This window comes from Papaver somniferum, chromosome 9 (assembly GCF_003573695.1).
Source record: "Papaver somniferum cultivar HN1 chromosome 9, ASM357369v1, whole genome shotgun sequence".
In the NCBI taxonomy this organism is placed as follows: domain Eukaryota; kingdom Viridiplantae; phylum Streptophyta; class Magnoliopsida; order Ranunculales; family Papaveraceae; genus Papaver; species Papaver somniferum.
This window is the reverse complement of record NC_039366.1, coordinates 161,554,761-161,582,626: the sequence shown is the minus strand read 5'-3', so window position 1 is coordinate 161,582,626 and position 27,866 is coordinate 161,554,761. Positions and strand designations below refer to the sequence as shown.

The window sequence follows — 27,866 nt, the reverse complement described above, 5'->3', positions numbered from 1 at the left end:
GTGTTCAATCTTTAAAAGACAACAAGTAATGCTACGTGTTCAATCTTTAAAAGACAACAAGTAAAATTCATTGATGTCATGATGAATGCTTACCCTGTGTTGGGGCATTAATGGATTGCTCAATTCATCGTCAATTTTTTTCATTTATCATTTATGTTTATCAATTTTTTCATTTATCATTTATGTTTTTCATGTATATAACAAGGCCCTTTTCGGAATGTTCGCCTCGAACGGCACTGTATCCCCGAACCCCTAAAATGTTAGAGACGGCACTGTATCCCCGAACCCCTAAAATGTTAGAGACGGCACTGTATCTAGCAATCTCATAAGCTTATCATCTCGCCACCTCGAGGTCCTCGACGGACAACCTACCTTGCCAACGGTTTAGTATTATCTATGGGCTGGTAGATTTTCATGGAAAGCCAATGAGATGAGTAATTTGACTTGGAGATGGTTTGACTATTGACTGGTGTATATTGACTGGTGTATGTTGCTATTTTTGGTGAGAATCTTTGTTGGTTGTTACGGGTCGAGATCGTCTGTGCCACTGCTTGTGTGTGCCCTATGTGCCATACCAATAGAAACACGCCACATCATTCCTCTCATTAACCATGACTAACTAAATAGATTTTCTATTTATACAACACATCATTCCTCTCATTAACCATGACTAACTAAATAGATTTTCTATTTATACAACACTAATCGATTAGGAAAGATAATTAATTAGTTAAAGAAGATATTACAAATCCAAGAGAAAATACCGTGTTTCTATTGGTGTGGCACATAGGGCACACCCAAACAGTGGCACAGACGATCTGGACCCGGTTGTTACTTGCTGGTACAAACTGTATAAACTAATTTTAGTAAATTCAACAACAAATCAAGTCAACACAACTAACAGTAGTACTTTCTGAACTCACGAGCCCTGCATTTCTTTGATTTTATTCCTGTACTTGTTCTTATAACATCATGAAGATCATAACAGTCATACCGAAAATAAGAGCATGTCCAAGTCCAGTTCATACCACACAGTATGACCAAAACCAATCTCTTAATTAAATCCCAAAACCGAAGTTTAAATTTAAGAATAAACACCAAAAATTAAACAAAAAATGAAAGAAGACATGTTCATTAGTCCTTGTAAGTTATCACTTTTCACCGGTTCATTCAACAAAAATATAAAAAACATATTACATAATAAATAATTTCACCTAACAGAAGTACTACTACTAGTATTCAAAAAGCCTGTAATCTGATGATCTATATACAAACGTATATATAGATAATCTTTTCTAATTAAGTTTGTAACTCGGACTAGCCCAAAGCAGCTAGTTTCTCCGATTGTTGATTTATGATGAGAGTGGTGGTGTAACAAAGAGAAGCTCAAGGTCAGGTGGCTGATAATAACCATTCTTAGGCGGTTTTGCTCCATAGTTAATAGGTTTATTCTTCTTTGGTGGTGGCGGTGGACATTTCAAGTTCAACCTGATCTGATTTTCATCTCTTATTGGTGTCTTCCATCCCTCTTCCCCTTCATATTCCATGATCTCATTCTCATACGCATCTTCCATCTCTCTCTCTCTCTCTCTCTCTCTCTCTCTTCTTTTTCTCTCTAGACTCTAAAAGAACAACCAAGTAAATGATGAAGCAGCACAAAATGATTTGTGCTCGTACTTATAAGAACGCAACGTGTTGAACAAAAAAGGTGTTACATATATAGAGTTGGTGTTTGTTGTTTGTTTGTTTGTGTGGTCGGACATGGGAAAGTGGCCGAGGAAATGGTAATTTAGAAAAAGCAGTGGGGATAGTGCCATATAACTAGTGGGAATGAATGCCAAGGCTTGTTCCGGAAGGATCCAAAGGGGACCTACTCAAACCCCTGGAAAGTAGAAAGTGGATTTTAATAGATTTATACTAGAACAGGAGGTTACTGTGTGGTCGAACAAAATGCAACTACAGCTCAGCGGTGCAGAGACCAGGTGTTGTTAAGATGGAGTCTTTTATCTACGTGTAGTCGAAACGTGGTTCACTTTCAACCCATCATTTTTTCTTAACGTGTTTGAATGAACGAAGAGGGCGCCAATTTTGAAATTGAGGATTGTTTTTCTCTCTCTTTTTTTTTTTGTTTATGAAATAAGGATGTTTTGAATCTGAACCTCTTGTTTCCTCATAATCTGATGTGATAAATGTGGTATTTCATCTTGTGATCCCAGGTGCGACGTGTGTAACGCCCTTATACCCCATATTAACGTTTCTGAAAAGCCGAGAAGAAAATGTGGCGAAATCAGAGTGGGCTTCTGGGCTTCTTCTTGAGCTGATTACTAGGTATAGGATGTCATAGATGTGAAAAACCTTAGTTACTGAAGGACGATGGGCAATAATGCGATTCTTGTATTTGATTGAGGTATCTTTTGATTATCAAAAATGAAAACAGGAAAGGAAAAGAAAAGAAAATAGAGGAGAATCATCTATAACTAATTTTTCGAACAAAAATTACTTGAAACGAGACTAATTAGACTTTTTCTTTCAGATCCATATGTTTTCTTATGTAAACTTCTAAGTTCTAACTGAGGTTATTTGGTTAAGGTTGCCAATGCCATCACTCTTCCTAAATATAAAATAACAATACAACATTGATACAGTGTTTTTATTTGATGTCGGTTTAAGGCTTTAAGCACAATTGTGGGATCGGTGGATCCTAATTTTTTCTTCTTTTTTTTTGTATAATACTTTTTCTTTAAAATCTAACCGTGTGTCGATCCCTTTGATATTTCTTTAACTAGTCACTTTTGCCTTCATAGACGATGAACCTAAGGGTGGTTTTGATAGATGTTACTTCCACGGAATTAGTATCTTTTTATAGAGTTAACGTGTTTTTCGTCGTTTGATTACAAGTTTTATTTTTACGAAATTGTGTGTTCATTTATAAAAATAACATGGTTTAAAGTACATTTTAAACTTAATTTTCTGGAATTTCATGAAAAGTCTTTCCCTGCCTCCTCTAGATACTGATTCCAAAAAATACACTTTTCATTCATTTCTTCGTATCAAATGCGGCTTAACAAAAATAAACGGGTTACAAGTGAAGCTTCTTTTGGACCAGCCTTTATAAGATACCTGATTAGTTGAGTGTGAGCCTCAAAATTACAAAAAAAGGCATGACCATATTTAAAGGCTCGTTCTGGAAAGAGGCAATAATATAAATTACATCTAACAAAACCAGACATGGGGAGCTTGTAAGTGCACCACTGCGGGCAAGGTTATATGCTTTAGATTTATCTAAAGAGGAAACTTAAGGTAGATGGAATAGTGGAAAATACAAGTCTAGATTGGTACCGAAAAGCTATACGAAAGAGAATGCGTAGATTTCTTTGGTACTTACTCACATGTCACAAAAATTAGCTCAATTAGGGTGTTAATTACGATTTTTTCCATTCAAAATTTAGAGATACATAAGATGGATGTAAAGATAACTTTTATAAATAATGAATTAGACGGAAAAGTTTACATGGCACGCCGTGAGGGCTTGTTGAAAATGCCGCGAAAAAAAAAATATAAACTGATTAAATCTTCGTATGGTTTAAAACAAGCACCTAAACAATGGCATGCTAAATTTAAATGTGATAACTTCTAGTTGTTTTAAATCTAATGAATCTGTCAAGTGTGTCTACACTTTTGGATTATGTATGTGTAACCCTATGCTTATATGATGATGATATGCTTGAACCATTCACAAATATGGATATAAATAAAATCACTAAGATCATGTTAAATGAGAGCAATATTAGGGAAATTAAAAGAAACTCTAACAACTATAGTCTTAGTGTATCTCATTATATAGAGCGTGTGCTTAAAAAATATAATTAGTCTGATGTAACATATTTGTTTCTTGTATGACCCTACTTGTATTCTAAAGAATAATAGTGCCGAGAGAGTCTCACCTCGAACATACATGTTATAGGAAAGCTAATGGCATTTGACGAATTTAATTTCACAAAATATTGTCTATGTTTTAGTAGGTTGAGATACTCGATATCCAAGGATGAGAATTGGAATGATCTTATTAGATTTTTGCGGTTGTTAAAGTATAATGTAATATTTTCTTTTAAATTATGAAAGGTATGCGTCCTTCCTTCAGAGTTTTGGGATAGAAACTAGATACTTGAATATGAGGATTCGAGTCTGCCCATGTATTAATCACTTTAGAAGAAGTGGTTGTTTCTTGGAAATCATCTAAAAAGACATGTATATGATGATTCTCTGTGGATTCAAAGTTTATTATTTTAGATAAAATATAAGAGAAAGGCATATGGTTCATATACTTTTCATAAGACATTCCTCGATGGCATAAGTATGTGCCCACTATACTAATACACTGTGATAGTCAAGCTGCAATAGCTACAACTGTTAGAGCACTGCTCGGTCGAACTCGCAAGCGTTGCTATCTCAAGCTTGTTTGTCAAGTTTAGTTCCCAAAACTATAAGTCTTGATTTCTAGTCTATTTATAGCTAAGTCTCGAATTAGGATAGTAAGTGTAATTGAGCATTAGACTTCACGGCGTTCATCGATTGAAAACGAAGAACTACTAAGGGAAGCTTGTGGAACTTCATCAACAAAAGGTATGTGGAGACTTGAACTCATCTATCACTCAAAAGTCTATCTACTCTATCTCCTATTTGAGACAAAAGTCGTATAGCTATATAGACTTCGATTATACACATTTGATATTTCGAGCTGAGTTTAACTCACCTACATATTTCTCGAAATATGTGTTGGTAAGCTTTCGCTTTAACCAAGTTCATCTTATATTCTTGACGAAAGTCAAAATATGATCATGTGAAAATAGCATGGTAACATCTTACATGATTTGTGTGAGACAGTCGTTTGATGTAGACTCGGAATGTTTCGTATTGATCATTCGATCACTTGAAAATTGCTTTGAAGCTAATAGTTTGTGTGAGATAGCTATTGGCGTCTTCTAAGAATGTTCCAATGATTGAAATGGGAGTTTAGAACAATTAACCATGATTGGATATAGCGCAGTATGCGTACTTGTATGCTAAACTGTTGCATGTTATTCCAAGTCCGGGAACCATAGTATGCATACCCATATGCGTAGTGGTTGGTTAATGAAAGTCTGGGAACTTAGTATGCATACCCGTATGCGTACTGGCGTAAGTTCAGTTCCGAGACATTCAACTGAGCTTGGAGGTATGCGTACCCGTTCGCATATTGGCGAACCCAAACTTAGTCCAGCCACTTAGGTATGCGTACCCGTTTGCATACTTGAGTAAGTTATGTTCTAAAATCGGTTTGTTCACGAACTAATACATTTATATATTAAGGAATGCAAGCTTTTGCAAACCGTGGCTATAATGTTCATGAATTGATTCGAGTGAATCAAAATTGATTTTGCTTCAATTATGTCTTGTATACTTATATGAGAATATAAACAATTGAACAACTCTAGAACTAGTATCATTTGAGTCATTTGAACTAGTTATGGTTAAGATGAATAAGGTTGATATGAAAGTGTTCATATGACTAACTTCGGTTAACTATTGTTGGGCCAACAAGGTGCACATGTTTAGGTACGGTTATTCATATTTAAATGAAGTCACTTTTCATTTGTGTGCAACAAGCTAAGTTCGATCTAACCGTTGAAAGATATTAGATTGAGTCTAATCAGGTTTTCATCTAACGGTGAATATTGAATGTTTTGTCACCAAGGTAGCATTGATTGCAAACCCTGATTTGAAGACTATATAAGGGAGAACTCTAGCAACCGGGAAACCTAATCCTCACACCTCCTGTGTGATACTAGTTGCGACTAGAGTCGATTCTCCTTTAACCTTAGGTTTTTCCTAAACCCTGTAGGTTAACGACTCGAAGACTTCATTGGGATTGTGAAGCCAGACCCAACTATTTTCTCTGTAGTTGCGTGTTCTGATCTTGTTGTTTTCTATCGTATTGAGTACTATCTTCTCTAAGATTTTCTCGAGATTTAATCTCCGACATGCAAGATAAAAAGTAGTCACAAACATCTTCGTCTCATCGTTTGTGATTCCATAATATCTTGTTTCGCCACCATACGATTAAGAATATTGTGAGGTGATTGATATTACTAGGCTGTTCTTCGGGAATATAAGACCGGTGGATCAATTGGTTCATGTTCACCTTGATTTATCAAAAGACGGATCAAAACTCATAGGTATTTCTGTGGGAGACAGACTTATCTATTCAATAGACTTTTCTGGGTGAGACAGATTGGTTTATCAAGTCTTCGACTTTGGGTTGTAGCAACTCTTAGTTGTGGGTGAGATCAGCTAAGGGAATCAAGTGCGCAGAGTCCTACTGGGATTCAGAGGCGTAAGGAACGCGATTGTACCTTGATCAGTGTGAGATTGGTTAGGCTAGTGGTAGGCTAGTGTCTGTAGCGGCTTAATATAGTGTGGTGTTCAAACATGGACTAGGTCCCGGGGTTTTTCTGCCTTTGCGGTTTCCTCGTTAACAAAATTTTTGGTGTCTGTGTTATTTCTTTTCCGTATTATATTTGTTTATATAATTGAAATATCACAGGTTGTGCGTAGTTCAATCAATTAGATAATTAAACCTTTGGTTGTTGGTATAAATTGATTGACACTTGAATATTGGTCTTTGGTACCGTTCAAGTTGTTTCCCATAATAACCAGGCTCGCGGATTTCTATCTGTTTGATTTGCTGATTACATTGTGAAACAGAGATACAACTCTTGGATATATTTCCATTGATTGAGTCTGACAGTCTAGTTGATTCTCTTGGAATTATATTGGAGTTTTTCCATACAGATTTACTAAACGAAATATTGGGTAATTAGACCCCCGTTTTTTTAACAACTAAACACAGTGTGTGTGTTAGAGCATTGCTCGGTCGAACTCACAAGTCTTGATATCTCAAACTTGTTGTCAAATTTGGTTGATCAAAACTATATCTTGATTTCTAGTCTACATTTAGTCAAGTCTCAGATTAGGATAAAAGTATGTAGTTGAGTACCAAATATCACTGCGTCCCACCGTTTGAAGGCGAAAATCAACCGCAGTTTTTGGAGAACTTCATTAACAAAAGGTAAGTGAAGACTGAACCTCCTATTTTCACCTTTCTATCTATGAGACAATGTTGCATGACTAAATAGGACATTACATGCATAACAGAAATTTTGAGTCAAGTTTATCATATTAATCATTCCCGAGATATGTTGACTAAGCTTAAGAACATTTGTTCATACTTGATGAATTTGTTAAGAACAATTTATTGTTTATGATCTAAAATATGATTCATGATTTAATCATTTGAAAATAGCCTGGAACAGTGATATGTGTCATTGATGTTATTCGGGAATGTTTCAAATTGATTATTAGATAGATATAGAACTATTGTAAATCTAGATACATGATAGTATGCATACCAGTTCACATACTGGGACAACTGTTACAGGTCCGGAGCCGCAGTACACGTACCGACGTAGCTATAGTTCAACAACGACTTTTGGTCCGCATACCCGGTATGCACACTTTAAAAAGTCTGTTGACTCGTGAACCAAGAATGGTACGCATACCTAGTATGCAAACCGGAAAAGATATGTGACTCCTGAACCAGGATGGTATGCATACCATATGTGCAATCTGGAAAAGATATGTGACTCCTGAAACCGTTTTAGTCTTCTGGGTATATAACCTGGTACACGTACTATGACAAAAATGCTCACGAACAAGAATACAATATACAAAAATAGTTCATATAGTTATAAGAATGGGCAGATCTCTCCATTTTCAGATTCATGGTTTTGGTCTCACACATGAAAATAATGTCTGGGTCATTAGATCTAATCATCTCTCCTAAATGTTGTCTAGTATATTTATTACCAAACCCCTGGACATTCCAGAATAGGATTTTCATGGTTTGAAAACTTAGGTTAAAATTAAGCCTAATTCTAAAGTTTGAATCCAAACACATGCAACTATTGTTATCCACCCAGTAATTCCAAAGACAGAAAATAAAATCAAAAAATTAAATTTGAAACCAAATAAGATTTAGGGAGGTTGAGATTTTTTTGCAAACCTGATTTGATGCGCCCATTCGTATTTCAGTATGGTTTGGGTGGTAGGTTCCTTCACTCATTCTTCCATTTTCCACATTTGTCATATTCAAATCTTCTCCATTATAAGTTTCAGCAGAATTGTCCATATAATATACTCTATCACTCTGGAAAGTTTGAGTCAATTCATTCTTCTTCTGGTTGCCATCCAACGGAACATAATTATCTTTTATCGAATCATCTCTTGTTCTTTTATTCTTTCTCGGGTTAGACCCGTCATCACTCTCATAACTCGTTCCAGTGGATGCTCCATTCGTCCCATTTGCTCCACCCCACTCTCTTTGTTTCTGCAACATTTCTTCAACCATATGGGCATGTTTTGCCAGTAGGCCTCAAATTCTTTCTCTGTCAAACCATATATGAAGATATCCCACGCAATTTCCTCACACTTATCCTTATCATGATCAATCACATAACGATGAGGACATATTTTCTTAGGTTGTTTCTCAAAATGGTACTTCACCCAGGCTTTCTGTTTAGCAACATTAAAAATCCACACCCATGTTTTTAACGGCTTACTTAGATCAACCAAGACCTTGACCGTAGGTACCCTTCATATGATTTTCACACATTTCTTCCCATCAACCCCAACCTTTTGACCAATATCCTGGATTAGCTTCACGATAATTCCATCATATATGTGTTCCAAAGCTAAATTACGAAGTATCACTGAGAAAATTTGGTGAGTGAACTTGTAGTCATCCGAAGGAGCCGAATTATCATATTCTTGGAGCGCAATTAACATGTAGCTGATAACCCAAGAAATTCTCTTATACACTTCATTCATATCCTCATTTTTTTTGAACTTGAAAACAAATAGGTTACGACCCATGATACTGAATTCAACTTTCTTATATTTTTTCCATATTATATTCACCTCCCTTTGAACATCATCATATTTAACTTCATCCTTGTGGATAATCTTGCCAATAAGACAATTACTCCATTTGTTAGTTGCTTCATCAATTTCTGCCACCGAAATCAAACTACTTCTCGCACTCCTGATTTGATCAAGGTTGAGATTAGTTTCCTTCATCCTCCTGGATAGAGCAGTTGGTTTCAGATTATTGGGTTGTGCCATCCTCTTAGGATGATCTCTTTTTTGAATTCTTTGTTGAAATCTTTATTGACTGTGGTAACAGAAGTACCTCTTCTTAAACCTTATGTAACCCAAATTAGTTTTAGGGTTTTCATTGCTGCATAACCACCTTCCAAAATTATCCCATTCTCTCGATTCTTCGCCCCATATTTCTCCGAAAAATGTCGGAGAGGATATTGACTCTAAAAAGGTATTTGACAATTCAAAATTTTGAATTCCAGTAATTGCGCTTTTTTCTTCGGAGAATTACCGAGTTTACCCATTAAACTTCTGCTTCTGCGTTGTTGATTTTGATTCACGCTTTTTGTACCCTAGTTTTGAATTAATCTTATATGATGAGTGATAGCAAATCCTACTGATTCGCGTATCATATATAAGGACATTAAGAGAACAAAAAACGCCACTGTTGATTGAGCAACACCATACATTGAAGACTTGGATTTATCCATGACATATGTGAATCTACCACTAATCAGAGGAAGATTGAAATTCCCCTACACCACTGTTTTTTTAAAACACCACTGAAACACTACTTGAGCACTGCAAAACAGGAAAAAAGAGATTATTTAGACATATCAATTGTAGCGAAACCACTTTCTTAACAATTAATCAAAAACTGAAGAAAATAATTGAAACTAAAAAAAAAAATAGGAAGATTTAGGTTGCCATAGAGAAGATTTGAAGCTCTTAATCCAAAAACAGATTAAAAAGCATATTCAAGATCATAAACCGAGAAGATTCATCAAATTTTAGAAACCGATATTTCATACTGGGTTGATTCAACAATCGGCCGATCCTCAGAGCTTAGTTTTAAATGTTATATCTCTTCTCGATTTCAGATGCGATCACCTTTGGATGTCATGTCTAATTTACACTATATAAATATGGTGGACGTGAACATACTCTGAACTATCCAAAGAAGAATATGATGCAATTATGAAATCGTCTACAGCCAAAAAATTATTGAGTTCATAATAAATGATGAGGATGATCCTGAATCATATCATGGTAACGACCCACCAGACCAAATGTGTCATCGACGACTTTCAAGATATAGTCATCATATAAAATTAGTTGCTATAACATGGTAAAATACTCCAGAAATTGTGCACGTGTTATTAAAATTGAGGATGAAATGCATTATGGTTTAGGTGGAAAGAAAAAAACCAATCAACTTCAGATGAATTTTTGAGAAGAGAAAACGACTTTAGATTCTAAAATTGTTGTTTCGATGAAACTTTTTGATTTGTTTATATACTAAAATAATTTTTGTATAGAATTTAGTGATTATTGATTTAACTATGTAATTGGAGAGATTTTAAGGATTCAAACATTGTTGTTTGTAAATACTTGTAGTGAGATTATCTATTTAGCAACTTTATTGTTGTCCATCTAGGCATAATTCTAATACCTGAATAGGTCTTTCCATATAAAAAAAAAGGCATGAACGGGTGCCTTCAGGAAAAAAAAAAAAAAAAAGGCATGAACCGGAAAAGATGGACATTTATAAAATCCATATTATCTGCACACGTCTTTGATAGGATGACCCACCATTCACTACTCTAGTGAATCTGAAAATACTATCGAAGAGTACTTCACCTCCTCATTCGATCAAGATAAGGATCTAGTAAACATGCTTAGCCCTTAAGCATTTGGGCATTTCAAAACACGTGTAACATTCTTTATTTTACCGACTCAATTCTTCTGGCTATAAATAGCCGAGAAGCAAGCGTATAAATGTAACGAAGTTAACATCAATAAACCCCCTTCCTTCCCTCTTCCATTCTCTTTGTATAATTAGTAACTATGTAAACAGTAGTATATGAGGTTCACTGGCAACCGGATATTATTAAGTACATCCAATTTTAACACGTTATCAGCACCAATTGCTCTGCGGCAATCGCGTGGGGCTGACGATACGGAAAAGGATAATTCTCTTCGACCTTTGCATATTTAATTTAGCTATTTCGAAATAGTTTTATGCATACAATATTTATTATGTCTAACTTTGTTTCCTATTTTGATTAGGACTTGTTAAAGAGAAAGTTTGACATCTTACCGTGACTTGTATGTGCTGTTTGGAGCATAGGTAATAATACGGTATATGAAGAGATATCCAAAATATGTACGTACTAACAACGACTCATATTTGTGATGTTATTCGATTTTCGAATTTAGCCAAATATTTGAGTTTTGTAAGTTTTGCCATTTTCCTCTTTAGACGACCAACAAAAGGGTTTTCCGCGTCCTTTTGGATAGCATAGAGAATAGAATTACCTTTGTTGGTACACCAGTGATTTTTGTGGTGTTAATGGTTTTAATACCGACAGAGCGAGGAATTGTTGCATCCTGAGAGATAACAATATTTTAATATTGTTTTGCTATATTAATCTCTGGAATTCAAATTTGTTCCACCTAAGGTTGGAATGCGATGAAAAATGGACACCGGGTTAACACGGTTAGCCAATCTCTATCAAGGGTCCTTGAAATGACCTACAATTGATATCGAGACACTGTATAAAGAATGTGTTCATATTTCAACTTTGATAAATTAATATTTCGTCGACCCTGATAGACGAAATTGGAGATTTATCGGTATCATGTTAGAACCGCGTATATTACATTTTTGAATGTTTTCTTTCTTGTTTCACCGTTGATTTTCGTGGTAATTAGTTCGGCTTGATTTTAGAGAAGGTATTTGCATCGTATAAATGTTGCGTTGAGCAATAAGGAGAGCCGCATATTTGCCGCCTTATGTGCTTCCGCGAATTTTACGACATGCATAATATGCGCCTATTATATGCATCGGTGACCTTCAAAGAGCTAGTGCTTAATTTGCACTTTGTATATGTTGTTATAGCAACAACGAGAGCTGCATGTTTTAAATGCGCCCCATAGATATACAAACGTCGAGCAATAATGAGTGTCGTATTTCTTTAATGATATTTAGGGTTAATATCATGCCCTCTCGTCTCCTAGACCTACTACCTAAATCACGAGTTTGGTGAATTAAATTTGCAGCAGTGCCTATGCAAATAAGTCTATCTTTAGCAAAGAAGGAAAATACAATTGTGGTAGGTATATTTTTGAATATGGGAACCACAATAGTTCTCGGGTTTAAGAACCTGATGAATACTGTACCACCAAAAGTGGAAAAATACGGGACGGTAGCACAATGATTGGTTTGAATAAGACACCTTTGAGCCTGGAAGAGCTCTGCTATCGTTGTGACATAAAAGACACGGTACATGCATTTGAAATGTCGTTCATTGTTATTGATCTCTGTCGGTCGTTTTGGCAGGATTGGAACTGATATTGAGATAGTGTCTATGTTCACAGAATTTATTTTACAGTTTACTGTTGATTTTACATGGAAATGTAAATTCTTAAATTTTATCCCAGCTGGACAGTAAACGAGAGAGAAGACCTGATCAGTTATCTCTCCTGGGTTGCATGTTATTGTTGTTTTCTGCACCCAGTTGCTCCCTTGATAGGTAGAGTCATGCAGAAATGAATTACTACTGATGAGACATTCCCGCCTTAGGATCAGGGGGAGAGTCTTCGGAGATATTGGTTAACTCCAATTGTGTCTAATCTAAATTCTCACACCGAGAAATGCCTGAGGTGTTGGAGATTACTCTATTGCTAGATTTAGCTAGAGTACGCTTGCTTGATTATTCAGCGTAAATTAAAGTCCTTGCAAGGCATGCCATAGAATCACAGCGATTGTTTCGTCTGGATAATATGCTTAGAAACATAGACGAAAACCTCTTGTATGAGGTATGCCAATCTAATCAGATGACGTCCATATTCTCTTTGAGTGATGAGTTGATATATCTCCTGACGAGGAGCACATCCATAAAAGTGCGTAGATATCTCGAGGTGAAGAATATCCGCAAAAGTAAATTTGGTATCAATGGATTAAAATATCCTCGTACTCTAGGGAATGATGTGAGATCGTTAACTAACTGATTAATAACTTGGTTGTCGCTAATGTTCAGAGTAGCTACTAAAATTGTTGTGGATAGATATCCCCCTTTGCAAAGGAATTATCGACATAGTTTATATATTGGCAAGTATGGACCTCAGTATATATTGAGTTGTTTTCCCCCTTGTATACGCTTTTGATACTTCATTCTTAGCATCGGTTACAAATTGATGCTTATATAAAAGCGTAGTAAGAGAACTATTTTAGGTAGATTGTTATATAGCGCCAACCCTTGACAGGGAGTTTCCTCAGACACTAACCGGTTTGATGGAAGTATGGTCTCGTAGTCATAGGTGACTCGACATATGAACTGGGTGGTGACTGTGTATCTATACTCACATAGATATTAAATGAAACTCTTGTTTGTCAGTTATTGATGTTGTATTATCCTAGTGATACTTTGGGCGTTAATGACGAGTATTTTATTGTTCTTTGCATTTATTGAATGGTTTATTTAATTAATTCATAAAGCATTTTGAACTTATTACTCATGAAACCATTGTCATTTTTTCTGTTTAAGACGTGCTACATTCCACTGTTCTTACTATTCTACTACAAGATTTGCAGATTTGATGAGAAAGTCTTCAACCGTTTGGGGAAGGAAAGGCTGTCGCCTGAGAAACGGCGTGAAGTATCCTGGTTTGCACAAAAATAAACCAGGATGTATCTCATCTTGATGCTTTCTAAAGTGAAAGACATGCAGAAGATTTGATATCTTCAGAAATTGCAGATTAATTTACTCGTGAGAAGTTGCGTATGTAGTAGCTAGTGTGTCATTTAAAAGACACCACAACGTGGTTGACTAGTTGACTGCAAATATTCTACTCCTCCGAAAAGGAAAGAATCAATCACAATTATTAAAATATAGTGCTCTCAAAGAGACTATGAAAGTAAGATCTGATTTCTCTGAGTATAGTTCTCCTAATAAGAGAACGTCTCTGCAAAGGCTGTGGAACCTCAAAATGAGAGGATCCCAATAAAGCATGCATACAATAGATAAATTTTCTATCATGATACAATGATTGTTGATGACATAATCAAAGTATCTAATGATATTGTCATAGATGATGTTGGTGTCATACCACTCTCTATAAGGGAATGTCATCAAATGAATGATTGGTTAAACTTGAAAGGAGAGTTTTAAGCGGAATAACAGTTTCTCGCAAAGATGCATATCTTTGGTATTGCATCCCTAACACTCGATAATGTGAGCTACTCTTGGTCACAGACGGGTGTTTGCAGTCCTGAAATCCGATAAGGTAGCCTCTAGTGGCTACAGTTTGGTGAGTGCGGATTGTGAGAAAAGAAAAGTCAACTAACGGCACGAAGTCTTTCACAGAAATATGAATTGGATTACTTTGTAACATATTCCCTATTATAGATGCAACTACCTTTTTTGGTATTTGTCTGGCAGTCTTTAAGGACTCGATGTGCATCTAGTGGATATGGTTATCGTGAATCTGTATGAAAGACTAGATACAGATAACTGTATACAAAATCCTGAAGGTTTAATCATTAGAATTACCATGTCATATGCATTCGCTCAATAAGGACGAAAGTGGTCAATCGTCTAAGTGAATGCTTATGTTATCCAGGGATATGTGAACCATCTTATATGCCCATATATTGTGCATTTACTAGATTTCATTTATGCAACATCTATATGATTGGAACTCCTAAAGAATTCTCCAAAACACAAAAATGCTTAAAGCAGGAGTTCAAGATAAATTCTCGGTAAAACAAGGTCTCAATCTGTTGGTTGAGCGTTATTGCTGGAAGTCCATTAATTTCGTCAACCTTAAAGGTTTAGACATGTTTAATGGAAAATCCAACATGATTATGGTCATTCGATCTCTTACTTTTAAGATTGATCGATTTACATCTCAATAAAGGAGGTGTATCCCTCTGTGGTTTGCATTACACAAAATATGTCTAAATTAATGGTATGTTAACTGAGATATGTTATAGGTACCTCACATTAGACTTGTGGTAAACATGTAAGTCTGGTTTTACTCAGCACCAATATTGAGACTTTGGTCCCCTAATCTTCGTGGTACCATTAAGCTTGATCTTTTGTATGAAAGATCGCTAGATGTCTCCCACAGAGCAAATATAATCAGACTGTTTAAGTTTTTGATTTTTGGCAGGTTTGTTAAAGAAGCTAAACATATTCCTAGCTAATTTTTTATTAATAGAGGATACTCGTTTTTCTCCAATCTTTTATGATTGTTCAGGCAAATCTAGTAGAGAATAAAGACCGCAACAATCAGATGATCATTAAAAAATTGCAGAAAGAAATTAGACCAAGTTTCTCGAGTAGAGGGAGCTGCTGATGATATTCATAGATGGTTCGTGGTCCCTATGCAATGGTCAACTGAGAAGGATACTCATCAGGGGGAGTAAAGCCAAGGAAGATTACGGATATGGGCACATTGGACATTACGTCGTGTACTCTTTTTCCTTAGTCAAGGTTTTGTCCCACAGGGTTTTCCTTGTCAAGGTTTTAACGAGGCATGCGAGTCCAATGATATCCGCAGTTCCAACATTGTTATAAGGACTCATGTTTTCCTACGTTCAGGTTTTTGTCCCAATGAGTTTTCCGAACGAGGTTTTTAATGAGATAACAATCTTAGAACGATGATCACCAGCTAAAGAGATGTATAGAGTTTCTTGAGGTGCCATATTGGATAATCATATTTATCAAGGAAACATACTCATCGATGTCGGCATTATTATAGGCGCTCAGGTTTTTCCCAAGTGGTTTTTTTGGCGCAGGCGTTCAGGTTTTTGACCCAAGTGGTTTTCCTAGCACAATTTTGTTGAAGAAAATACTTCATGACAACGACCAACCTCACTCCAAGCTCAGGTTTTTCCTAAATGGTTTTCCTGACAGAGTTTCAGCAACAAGAGAAAATTCGTGACTACCATCATCACTTTAAATCTACCGGTGTTGTACTCTTTTTCCTTCGACCAGTTTTTGTCCCAGTTAAATTTTTCTGGTAAGGTTTTAATGAGGCAACGTCCTTAGAATTGTGGTCCAAGGGGGAGTATTATGTGCACACGTCTTTGATAGTGTGGCCCACCATTCACTATTCTAGTGAATCCGAGAATACTATCGAAGAGTACTTCACCTCCTCATTCGATCAAGATAAGGATCTAGTAAACATGCTTAGCCCTTAAGCATTTGGGCATTTCAAAATACGTGTAACTTTCTTTATTTTACCGACTCAATCCTTCTGGCTATAAATAGCCGAGAAGCAAGCGTATAAATGTAACGAGTTAACATCAATAAACCCCCTTCCTTCCCTCTTCCATTCTCTTTGTATAGTTAGTAACTATGTAAACAGTAGTATATGAGGTTCACTAGCAACCGGATATTATTAACAAGCTTATTATAGGGGCGGCATGGTTTATTAGAGGGGCGGCATTCTAATAGGACAAAAAGGATCATTACATGATCATTCAAGGTGTCCCTTATAAAAAAAAATGGAAATGACAAATTAACCCTCATTACTGATAACCTAGTTTAGTGATGATAATCAAGTTTAGTGTTAATGATTAATTTCACTTATATTAACTTAAAATCAAAACAAAATCAGATTTTTAGAGTTAAAAAAAAAAAAGTTCAGAGGAGAAGAAAAAGAAAAACTTTTGTGATATTTGTGAAACCCTAGATTTTGATTCACTCAACCAAAATGAGTGATTCCAGTATACTTCTAAATTAGTTCCCATTAGCTTTTTCTCGCTCAGAAATATCTAAAGTACGTAACAAAATCAAAACTTTTAAATTTTCAGAAGAACTTACGGTTACAATTTTGCTCGTGACCAGAGTTACGGTTCATAAGTTATCAAATACCAACCGTAACTGGTTAAATTTGGGAAAGATCCAATCATAAAACCAGTTACCGTTGGTAATTAAATTTGGACAACAACCGTAACTAAATTACGGCTGGTAACTAATGAATCGAGACCAACCGTAACTACCCTACGGTTGGTGTGTCAACTTAACTTTTGAACCGTAAATCATTATTTGATAAATTCTTAAGACACATGATTATTTACGGTTGGTATGGTTGTTTGAGTAACAAATCGTAACTCAATTACGGTTGATAAATATGATGCAAATACAAACCGTAACTGAACATATTTCTCAAAACTAAGAACTTACGGTTGGTATTTGAGTTAAAACCAACTGTAACATCAACCTAATCTACAGTTACAGCTCGTATTTGAGTTATTACCAACCGTAACTCACATGCAACCAGAAATTTCAATTTCAATTTCAATTTCAATTTTCATACAAAACCCTATTTTTTGATACAAAATTAACTTAAATCCAACACGATAAACTAAACCCTAACTGGGTTTTTCCAAACATTTTTCAAATCGTCGATTAATCGAAGACGATGAAATTTTCAGTTTTAATGGAGGAGAAGAGAAGATGAAGAAGATGATGAAAAAAAACTGATTTGATTTTTTTCTGATTCATTAGGTTTAAAAAAAAGTGATTTAATTTTGGTTGATTTAAGATGAAAAGGATAATCTAGTCAATTTATATCCCCTTTAAGACATCCCCTAACCAACTAAAAGGACATTACTATCACAATGCCGCCCCTCTAATAAACCATGCCGCACCTATAATAAGCTTGATTACTAAGTACATCCAATTTTAACAATCCACAGATTTTTTGATCTAAGACATTTGTTTTTTCGGCCTATATAAACTTGGAGTACGTTTTTTCTAGGTCCGGCACACAGCACTGTCAATTTCCAACACGCTCCTAATCTTGCCAGGAGTGCGCCCTACAACCATAATGGGTTGACTTTATTATTTTAAAACAAAATGTACAAAATAATACTACTAGCTGAGCTTAGCCGACCCTCTAAATACCTAAACAAGTTTCTGACAGTCAACCATTTGTCTATATCGAAAAATTGCCGAATTCCTAATACAATAAAGTCAACACCTTTAACATAATGCCAAATTTTCCCTAACTTGATAGCTATGTAACAGCATAGTAACATCTAAAACATACACCATAAATTTCATAAAACATATCTCCATCTTTCAGTGCTTGTCTTACTGGTTGGACTAGTAGTTGTACTGGTTATGAACCTTGTTGTATTTGTTATCCCCAGATAAGGGCCATTGGATTTTGACCAAGAGAGATAACGAGCGTTTCCTTCCTTCAAAAAATCAAAGAGAACCCCAAAATTAGACAAAATTTAGCCGTTTTGGAAGGACATGAATGCACCACGTAATATATTTCTGAGTAATGTGAACATATGTGGATCTAAACTTGTATCTTAGATAGTCGGAGAATTATCAAAAAATTGGTTAAAAAAACCAAAATCAACAATTTCTGGGTAAAAAAAACATGTAAAATTTGATACTGTTCAAATTGACGAGAATGTAAAAATAGCCAGGATGTAAACAGTTTCATCCTGGCTACTATTATCTGTGGACAACTGATATCTTAGTATTATCTGTGGACAACTGAGTGAGCCTTTCTTTTAGTACGACAACTTGGTGAGCTAAACGAGATAACACCAGCACTGATCAGTGTCCAAGCGATGGTTGTAACTTTTTGTCCAGAAAAGAAGGAAAAAAACGTAAAATGATGGTTATCTAGGAATAATTTCATTCTCACACGGCCTATGAGGTTGGGCTAATGGTGGCATTGTAACCTTCATCAACTAGGGGGAAATATCCTAAAACAATGAGAAGTAGATATTTGATAGTAGTAGTTTGCTTTAGTGGTTGACTAGATTTTCATTATTTATCCCCACACTTTGATCCCTGTCTAAGTAGTAGTTGACCTTTATAGAATTAAGATTATTAGTCTTAATCAAATGGGAAATGGTCACGGGTCGGATGGTGGTGGGTTTGGTCTAACTGAATCCCCATCTTTCACCTTCGCTTATTAGTTCTGACCTGAACCACATTCGATCGAAACAAAAATCAGACAAAATCAAGATAAAAGAGAGAGACACACCAAGTAGAGAGAAAGATGCGGGGGTAGACAGAGTGAGTGAGTGAGTTTGTAAGATAGTAGTTTATGAGGTTTTGGAATTTTATTCAAAGTCAAACCCATTGTCTAGTACCACTCTTGAAACGAACACAATAATACAAATCACAGGTAATGTACACAAAATGGGTCCATTCAGATACTTAATGTACACAGACTAGGTCCATTCTTAATTGGATCAGTCCATGTACCTAATTACATTTCTAACAGTTAGAATAAGTTACAACCGTGAACTTCATTAACTAGAAATGTGGGTTTGCGTTACCCAAAAGCTACAGAATTACGTTAAGACTATATAAACTAGTTACCTGGCACTGGTTCAAAGAAAATAAGACAGTTCAACACGTAAACATCCATCTCTTCGCTATCTACTCCACAGTCTCTCTTTCTCTGTGTATTATCTTTTAAATTAAACATTCCATTTCTTTCATCATCTTTACTTATACTACCATCGATACTTCTTTTTTTTCTGGTAATGCTATGAATTTTATACGTTAAGTTGAAGATCATCGTAATGGAGGAATATTTACTCAGCGCAGCAACTAATTGGTTTGATGGGTCAACAGAAGATGATGCCGAGTTAGTAAGAGAGCTTCTTGATAATGAATCACCTTTCTTTATGTTACCCGACTTCTTAGATTCTAGTCAAACCGAACGAAGTTTTTCATCAGCGGAGAAACCAACACCGGTTAATCCTTTAGTTTCGAAGGCTAATGTTCACTACTCAGGGCCAACTATTGGAGATATTGAGACAGCGCTGTCATTCACAAATCATCACCAGCAGCAACACAATGATGACTCCAGTGACATGAGCATCTCACGCAACGGGTACGTATTTTCCTTGTTCTCCCCTCGATACATTACGTGTTGTTGAGTTTTTTTCTAACCAAAAACTGGTTAGTCTTGTTGATATTCGTCCGTTCATGTCAAGTTTGAATTTTGTTCTGCAGGTTTTCGATAATAGAGAAGGGTTTGAGTAAGGTTGATAATAAGTATACGTTAAAAATCAAAAGTTGTGGAGATGGACTGAGTGATGATGGTTATAAATGGAGAAAATATGGGCAAAAATCAATCAAAAACAGCCCTAATCCAAGGTGAATTATCTTATTCTTAGTTTAACCATGGCCATTATCAATTCTTAAACCTTTTCAAAGTTGGACAACAACTTTTCAGTTCACAAGTACTATCCAGTGTTTCATGCTCAACAGGAGTTCTCGTTTATTTACTTTTAGGGCTGTATCCGTGTCTATTTTCTCTTGTCCGTAGAGTAAACTTGCAAGTCTACCCTATCTGTCGGTTTGTATCTGCTTCGGTGACTCTGATTGTTAGGACTAGCTAGTTGGGATTACCCCAGGCTGCTCCTTTACTATCCCTCTCTCTCTCGCTCACTCGCTAGTCGCTACTGTTTGGGAAAAGAACGAACAAGAATCCCACTAACTGGATAATGACAGCACTATCCCTAGGTCTTTACTATCAAAGCATGCAGATTTCGTATAGCTCAAAGATTGAACTTAAAATTGATTTTGTGAAAAGTATCCATTTTAATGTCATTTTACATGGTTAAGTAGTAAGTCCCTAGTTAGGAATTCGGGATTCGGCAAACGTACGGAACGACAAACGTACGAGTATTATACGGTTTTGTAAAATCCAGATTCGGTCCAAAATTCGGTCAACGGGACGTGATTCGTCATTAATTCGGAACGGCATACGTACGTGTATAATTCGATTTATAAATGTGAGTTCGACTCTGAAAATTCGGTATCTATATATAACAAATAATTTGTATTTATAAGGTCATAGACCAATTTTTATGCATATGTGTGAGTTATTTAAGGAAAAAATAAACTCAATATGATGATATTAATAATATATACAACATTAGTTATCCAAGAGGACGTCGTATGGTGGTTTAGATGCTTGGTTAGTGAGTTTGAGATCTCTCTCACCTTCACCTTCAAATCTCTTCAGTCGTTTTTGTTTCATAAAAATTACAACACGTCTAATATTCGGTCGTGTATGTTCGGGAGGCAGTAAAGCCCAAAAAGTGGAGTCTTTGAAAAGTAAAAGCTAAAGAATTTATGGCGAATTAAGCGGACGTATCATTCGGGATACGTAAAATTCGTGAACGATTCGCGAATAATCCGGGAATGGCACATAATACACGATTTGGGTTCGGAGTTGCAAACGTACGCGAATAAGACGGTAAAATTCGTGATACGGAAAAATTCGCGAATGATTCGCGAACTTACTAACTACTAAGTACTACTCATGGTGGGAGCAGAGTTGGTGTGAGAGGTCGAAAGTTCAAGTATTTAACTTGATTGCCATTGATTATTTTTTTCCTAGAGCATTTAATGTTATTATATGGAATAGCTTGTTAACTTGATACTCGTGTATAACAGCACAACAAATTGACATCCACGATAGGTTTGATGTAGTTCGAATTCAATTAATTAACGCTAATTGCACAATAAATAACCACAAGGGTGTCATTTACAAATGTTCTAGAATCTGAGATTGCATGGCAGTATGTTAAATTGAAAAGAATAACCAAAATCAATAACTGTGTGCAAATGATATGTACCAACTACTCTATATCAAATGTCCCACTAGAAGTTTTGGTACCCTAAGTCCTAACCTTTTCTTTTGATTTGTTTTAGTTTCTTATTCTGTTTGGGGTTTGCTTTCTGCATTATTTGGATACAGGAATTATTATAGGTGTACAAACCCAAGGTGCAGCGCCAAGAAGCAGGTGGAACGATCGAGGGAGGACCCGGAGACGCTTATCATAACCTATGAAGGGCTCCACCTCCATTTTGCCTACTCCCATTTCATACCAACCAAATCTCACACCAACATCACCCCCCCTGCTGCCACCGCCACTACCAACCCTCACCCACCTTCCAAAAAATCCAAGACGAACAGCAGCGTTTCTCAGGTAGAAGACGATCAAGTACTTAAAGCTCAATATTTGGTGGACCTGGCAAACTCAGACGCAGTTTACATAGCGCCTCCAGAAGATATATTTCAACAGCCGGGCGGTATATGTTCACAAGGTTTGCTTGAAGATATGGTACCTTTGATGATAAGAAACCCATCCAACAATACCAACACTTCATATTCAAATTCTTCTTATTCATCCTCCTCTCCGTCTTCATGTTCTTCCTTTTCCTGGTCACCTAATAGTTCTTATTATGATTTTGATATTGGAAGTGCTGTTTCTAGAGCCACCTAAGCATTCGTTATTTTCTTCTTCCTCCTCTTCTTTTTTCATCAGTTTAGTTATAGATAACAAGTGGTTCTTCTAATAATAATGATGTAAAGCTCGGATGTAAGGAAACGATTATGAATGGATCTATGATTGGTAATAGTTGCAGAGTTTATGAAACTGTGTTTCCAGTGAGATGTATTAGTAAGTTTAACAAGAGTTACCGCCACATGACAAAAGATCCTATTGGTGTCAATGGAAAGTGTGGGAAAGAAATATTTATAAACAACTGATATTCTCAATTTAAACCCATGAAACCACACCAGATGTGTTTTAAGGAAGCATTAATGCTAGAAACAGAAAAAGACAGCAAACAACTCACGCGAAAGGAAGTTACTGCACAGAAACTATAATGCATAAAAGCTCTGAAATTAAAGCATCCCCAAGATACCAATGGCAGACGAAGACGACAATTGAAATTCTCTTTTTTAGAGAGTTCCATCTAGTCTAAGAAGTAACAATCTGCAAATGCAGAAAGGCTGTACATGCAAATGAAACTAACAATTCTTCAGCCTCAAAGATTTATATGGGCACTATCATAAATTTGGTGCAGAACTTAAGCAATCACAATGATGCTATTAGAGGATCAAATAACCTGTAGTTCACTCTTGAAGTTTAGCGTCAGCTCTACGTCATGGATAGGATATAGAAGGTGCATTAGTGGTGTATTTTACTTTTTAATACACGACTCAAGAGGTGACACCCTTTTCCTGAACGTTTTGAGAACATTAGTAAATATCAGCTGCTACATAGTTATGCAAAGAATGCAAAGAAGATTCATTATAGCAATTGTGTAACTAAAAGAAAAAGAGGAATATAAAGTAAGTAATGTGCAGAACACTTTGATGATTATGAAATAAACGATGTATGATGTTGAACAAGTTAAAGATTCCGCGATGCTGATATACTACAAAGCAAGAAAAACAGCATAGACCACCTCAGTCACAGAACTCAACTTCAAATGAAAAGATCAGGAGCTACATAGTTATGCAAGAACGCAAACAAAATTCATTTAAGCAATTGTGTAACTTAAAGAGAATATAGAGTAAGTAATGTGCAGAACACTTTGATGGTTATGAAATAAACTATGTATGATGTTGAAAAAGTTAAAAACTTTCACAATGCTGATATACAAGAAAAACAGCATAGACCACCTCAGTCACAGAACTCAACTTCAAATGGAAAGATCAGGAACACAAAATGTAATTAATAACATCGAGTACAACAACAACAAAAAACTGCCAAATGTAGGATCAAATACACTCTGAAAATCATGAATGAAGTAAAAACAAGTGAAAGAACTAGTCATGTTCATCCACTAGAAATTCCGATTACAAGGCTCAAAAGGTTGATTTGATAAGAGCAAATCCACACAAACCCACGTCAATTAACAACATTACAGCCGAAAGTAGACTAATATAGGAAAGGGATGAACTTGTACTTAACTTTATTCATGTACTCGGTATATTTATCCCCAAATGTCTCCAGCAACAAGCTCTCTTCCAATTTCGCTTTCTGGTCATAATAAACCACACAGACGGCAATTATAAACAGCAAACTTAGAGGTGCCCGAAGTGCAACACAGTACGTTCCAAGAAGCATCATCGTAGACGCATAAATTGGATGTCGAACAAATCTATAGGGACCAAACTGAACAACTGAAGTTGGCACCACAACCTTCTCAGAATACTTAGCTAGATACAAACTTGAGTTGTAGTGCATAAAAAGCGTTGCAATTATCAAACCCCAAACTCCGAAGTTTCTCCAACCACCGCGAATTAAGTGCAATTCAGGTCCTTCCATTGCCGCAAACCAATGACCAACCATTACACCAGTAAAGAACAAATATCGAAACAAACTGGGTACCACGATATCCCATTTTGGATCATGCGCAGGGAGATAATAATCACCATAAAGACGTTTCCTTATACTAGCATTGAAGAAGAAGAAATAATGATACACAAAGAAGAACACAAATGGCCATCCTTCAAGGTATCCATTAAAATGAGCTGGTGGAACAAGGGTTAACCAAGTAAAAGCTGAAGTCACTATGGCTAATTGTTCAAAGATATTTGCTTCCCCATTCGAATGTTTACGAAGACAATAAAGACCGTAAACTGCAAGACCCACAGCTAGAAACCAAGGCCAAAATAACCAAGTCCAACTAAAATACATCCAGAAAAAAGGACTGAGTAAAAGATTTACCGTCCATTTTGTTGCAGCAATAGCAATTGAGACAATCCCAGACCATTTGCAGATATCAAAAGGTGTTAATTCAGATAAAGATTTCTTCACTGAATCCAAAGAAAGGGTTTTTGCAAATTTGGTTAATGGGTTTTCTACTTCAGCTTCAGAGGCACTATTACTACTGCTGCTGCTTGAATATGAGCATTTGAAGTAATTTCTGAATTGGGGTGATATTGGTGACCTAATGCTTAGGGGTTTGGAGCAACTCACTAGGTTTTTGAGGGTTTTAGGGTTTTGAAATCTCCCATTTAACTGTGAGTGTTGTAAGCGTTTGTTCAAAGGTCTGACTGAAAATCTGTTTGTTCTTCTAGGAGAACACCCAAATGGGTAGGTTGCTGTGTGAAGGAAAACTGAACTGGTTTCCATGATTTCTTCAATTTACTGATTTTCAATCTGTCTCATCTAAACAGAGGTGAATAAACAAGGATAGACTTTATTTAGGCACCCCGAAAATTATATTGCAACCACCTTCTTTGTTTTGGCTCCCCTGATTGCATCTTTGGGATTTTCATTTTGGACTTTCTTTGAATCCACAATCGGAGAATACTCTCACAAATTGGGCATATTCACAATTATACGAGGTCGGATTCTGGCTAAGGGGATACCATTTGGTACCCTCCTTCGTTCTTTAATTACCGACTGCACCTCCCTTTTTCTCCTTTTTTTCTTTTTCTACTTTTCTTCCATAACTTCCTCATTTCATCGTCAATTAATCGATGATTCTAAATAGTTATGTTGAGAAGGTGGGTGTTTGAGGGTGAAAACGATTTCTGCTGATTTTGGTAATTTCGGGTGTGTGGGTGAGAAACGAGTTTAAACTCTAAACAATGTACTGCAAGGGATTACTCTAGATTCGAGAGATCAATCTGTACAAATCCGGCCTAAACCAAGAAATGGCCGTTCCAGACTTGCTTCGGTCACAAAGTGAAGGAGAAGGGTTGGTTTTGGGGAGGGAAGCGAAGAGAGTGTTGAGACCAGAATAGTTGATTCTGGAACAGTAGTTGTTTTACGACTTGTATCAGAAAGTGAGAAGCTAACAGATGGAAAGCTAGCAAATATTTTCTAAGTGTTGTATGCTCCTGACCTGAACTTGTTGTTCGGTGGAAATAGGTAAGACCTATTTATACAAGTTGAAGTGAAACGTACTCTGGTCTCATTAAGAAATGGAAAACAAGTGAGTAAATGGGAGGGGGTGGTAACCGGTAACGCCTGGAATTGATGTTCCATAAAAGAAAGCGTTTCACCATTACTCCTTGTATCTACTAACCGCCTCATCCTTATGATACTCTCTTATAACGGGCGTAGTGTACGCCGCACGCTGTAAACCGCCAAACCAATACCCAATGAGCATCCCCCAGTTTGTGACATGCGTTGATGTCTCGAGTGTTTTCATGGAAAACATGTAGCATGTTTTTGTCGTCTGGAAAGTCAAGCTTGGGAGACTTGCCGGCTCGGTGACCTTCGACGGTCAAGATTTTGCATCTTAAGAGGAAAGGTAGCTGTTGATTATTGCAACCCTTCGTTTGGTAGCCAGTGGCATGAAAGCCTGCTCGGTATGGCTTTAATATGGTCTGGTTTAGGCGCGGCCAAAAGTTAGGGTTTTGGCTTTGTTTAGGCGCCACCAAACTAGGGCCAAAAGTTGCCATGCGTTAGCTGGTAACCTTGGAAGGCTAAGCTCTGCATCTTAGATGAAAAAGTGGTCGTTGATCGTTGCAGGCCTTCGTTTTGGCATCCACATAGGGAAGGCCGGTATGGCGTGGCGCGGCAAGGTGGTTGGCATGTCATTGGCACATGTGGCATGGCATGCCTTGGCACGGTTTGACGTGGCCAAAACTTGAGTTTGTGGCTAAAGGTTACCGTGCGTTGTTTGGTAACCTTGGACGGCTAGGATTTTCATCTAGGATTGAGGGGTGGTCGTTGATCATCGCACGCCTTCGTTTTGGTAGCCGCATAGGGAAGGCTGGCATGGTATGGCGCGACAAGGTGGTTGGCATGCCATTGGCACATGTGGCATGGCATGCCTTGGCGCGGTTTGGCGTGGCCAAAACTAGGGTTTTGGGCCAAAGGTTACCATACGTTGTCTGACGACCTTGGACGGCTAGGATTTGCATCTAGGATTGAAGGGTGGTCGTTGATCGTCGCACGCCTTCGTTTTGGTAGCCGCATAGGGAAGGTCGGCATGGTATGGCGCGGTAAGGTGGTTGGCATGCCATTGGCACATGTGGCATGACATGCCTTGGCACGGTTTGGCGTGGCGAAAACTAGGGTTTTGAGCCAAAGGTTACCATGCGTTGTCTGGCGACCTTGGACGGCTAGGATTTGTATCTAGGATTGAAGAGTGGTCGTTGATCGTCGCACGCCTTTGTTTTGGTATCCGCATAGGGAAGGCCGGCATGGTAGGGCCAAGGAAAATGGAGCGGACGACTTGGCATAGTGGGGCCAAGGGTTTGGACGGCTTGGCATGGTCGGGCCAAGGCAGAATGGTGCGAACGACTTGCATAGTGGGGCCAAGGAAGAATGGTGCGGACGACTTGGTATAGTGGGGCCAAGGCAGAACGGTGGGGCCAAGGGTTTGGACGGCTTGGCATTGTGGGGCCAAGGGTTTGGACGGCTTGGCATTGTGGGGCCAAGGGTTTGGCATGCCATTGGCGCATGGTGCGTCCAGCATGGCTAGGGCCAAGGGTTAGGCATGCCATTGGCGCATGGTGCGGCCAGCATGGCTAGGGCCAAGGGTTTGGCATGCCATTGGCGCATGGTGCGGCCAGCATGGCTGGCGTGGTTTGCCATTGGCACAGTGGTGCGGCTGGCATGGTTGGCATGCCTTGGCGCGAAGATGTGGCTGGCATGGTTTGCCATTGGCACAATGGTGCGGATGGCATGGTTGGCATGCCTTGGCGCGTAGATGTGGCTGGCATGGTTTGCCATTGGCACAGTGGTGCGGCTGGCATGCCTTGGCGCAGAGATGTGGCTGGCATGGTTTGCCATTGGCACAGTGGTGCGGCTGGCATGCCTTGGCGCGGAGATGTGGCTGGCATGGTTTTCCATTGGCACAGTGGTGCGGCTGGCATGGTTGGCATGCCTTGGCGCGGAGATGTGG

The 27,866-nt window shown here is 37.4% G+C and overlaps 2 protein-coding genes across 2 annotated transcripts; one reads left to right on the top strand and one right to left on the bottom strand.

Annotated features, from left to right (window-relative positions):
• Nucleotides 1-19,410: 19,410 nt before the first annotated feature.
• Nucleotides 19,411-22,656, top strand: LOC113313791 (probable WRKY transcription factor 49). Its single transcript, XM_026562578.1, has 3 exons — nucleotides 19,411-20,082; nucleotides 20,205-20,348; nucleotides 21,961-22,656. The coding sequence occupies exons 1-3, from the start codon at nucleotides 19,769-19,771 to the stop codon at nucleotides 22,487-22,489; spliced, it is 987 nt and encodes a 328-aa protein (XP_026418363.1). The 5' UTR covers nucleotides 19,411-19,768; the 3' UTR covers nucleotides 22,490-22,656.
• Nucleotides 22,657-23,701: 1,045 nt separating this feature from the next.
• On the bottom strand, nucleotides 23,702-25,241 carry LOC113307649. Its single transcript, XM_026556099.1, has one exon. The coding sequence runs from the start codon at nucleotides 25,133-25,135 to the stop codon at nucleotides 23,936-23,938; it is 1,200 nt and encodes a 399-aa protein (XP_026411884.1). The 5' UTR covers nucleotides 25,136-25,241; the 3' UTR covers nucleotides 23,702-23,935.
• Between the last annotated feature and the right edge of the window lie 2,625 nt (nucleotides 25,242-27,866).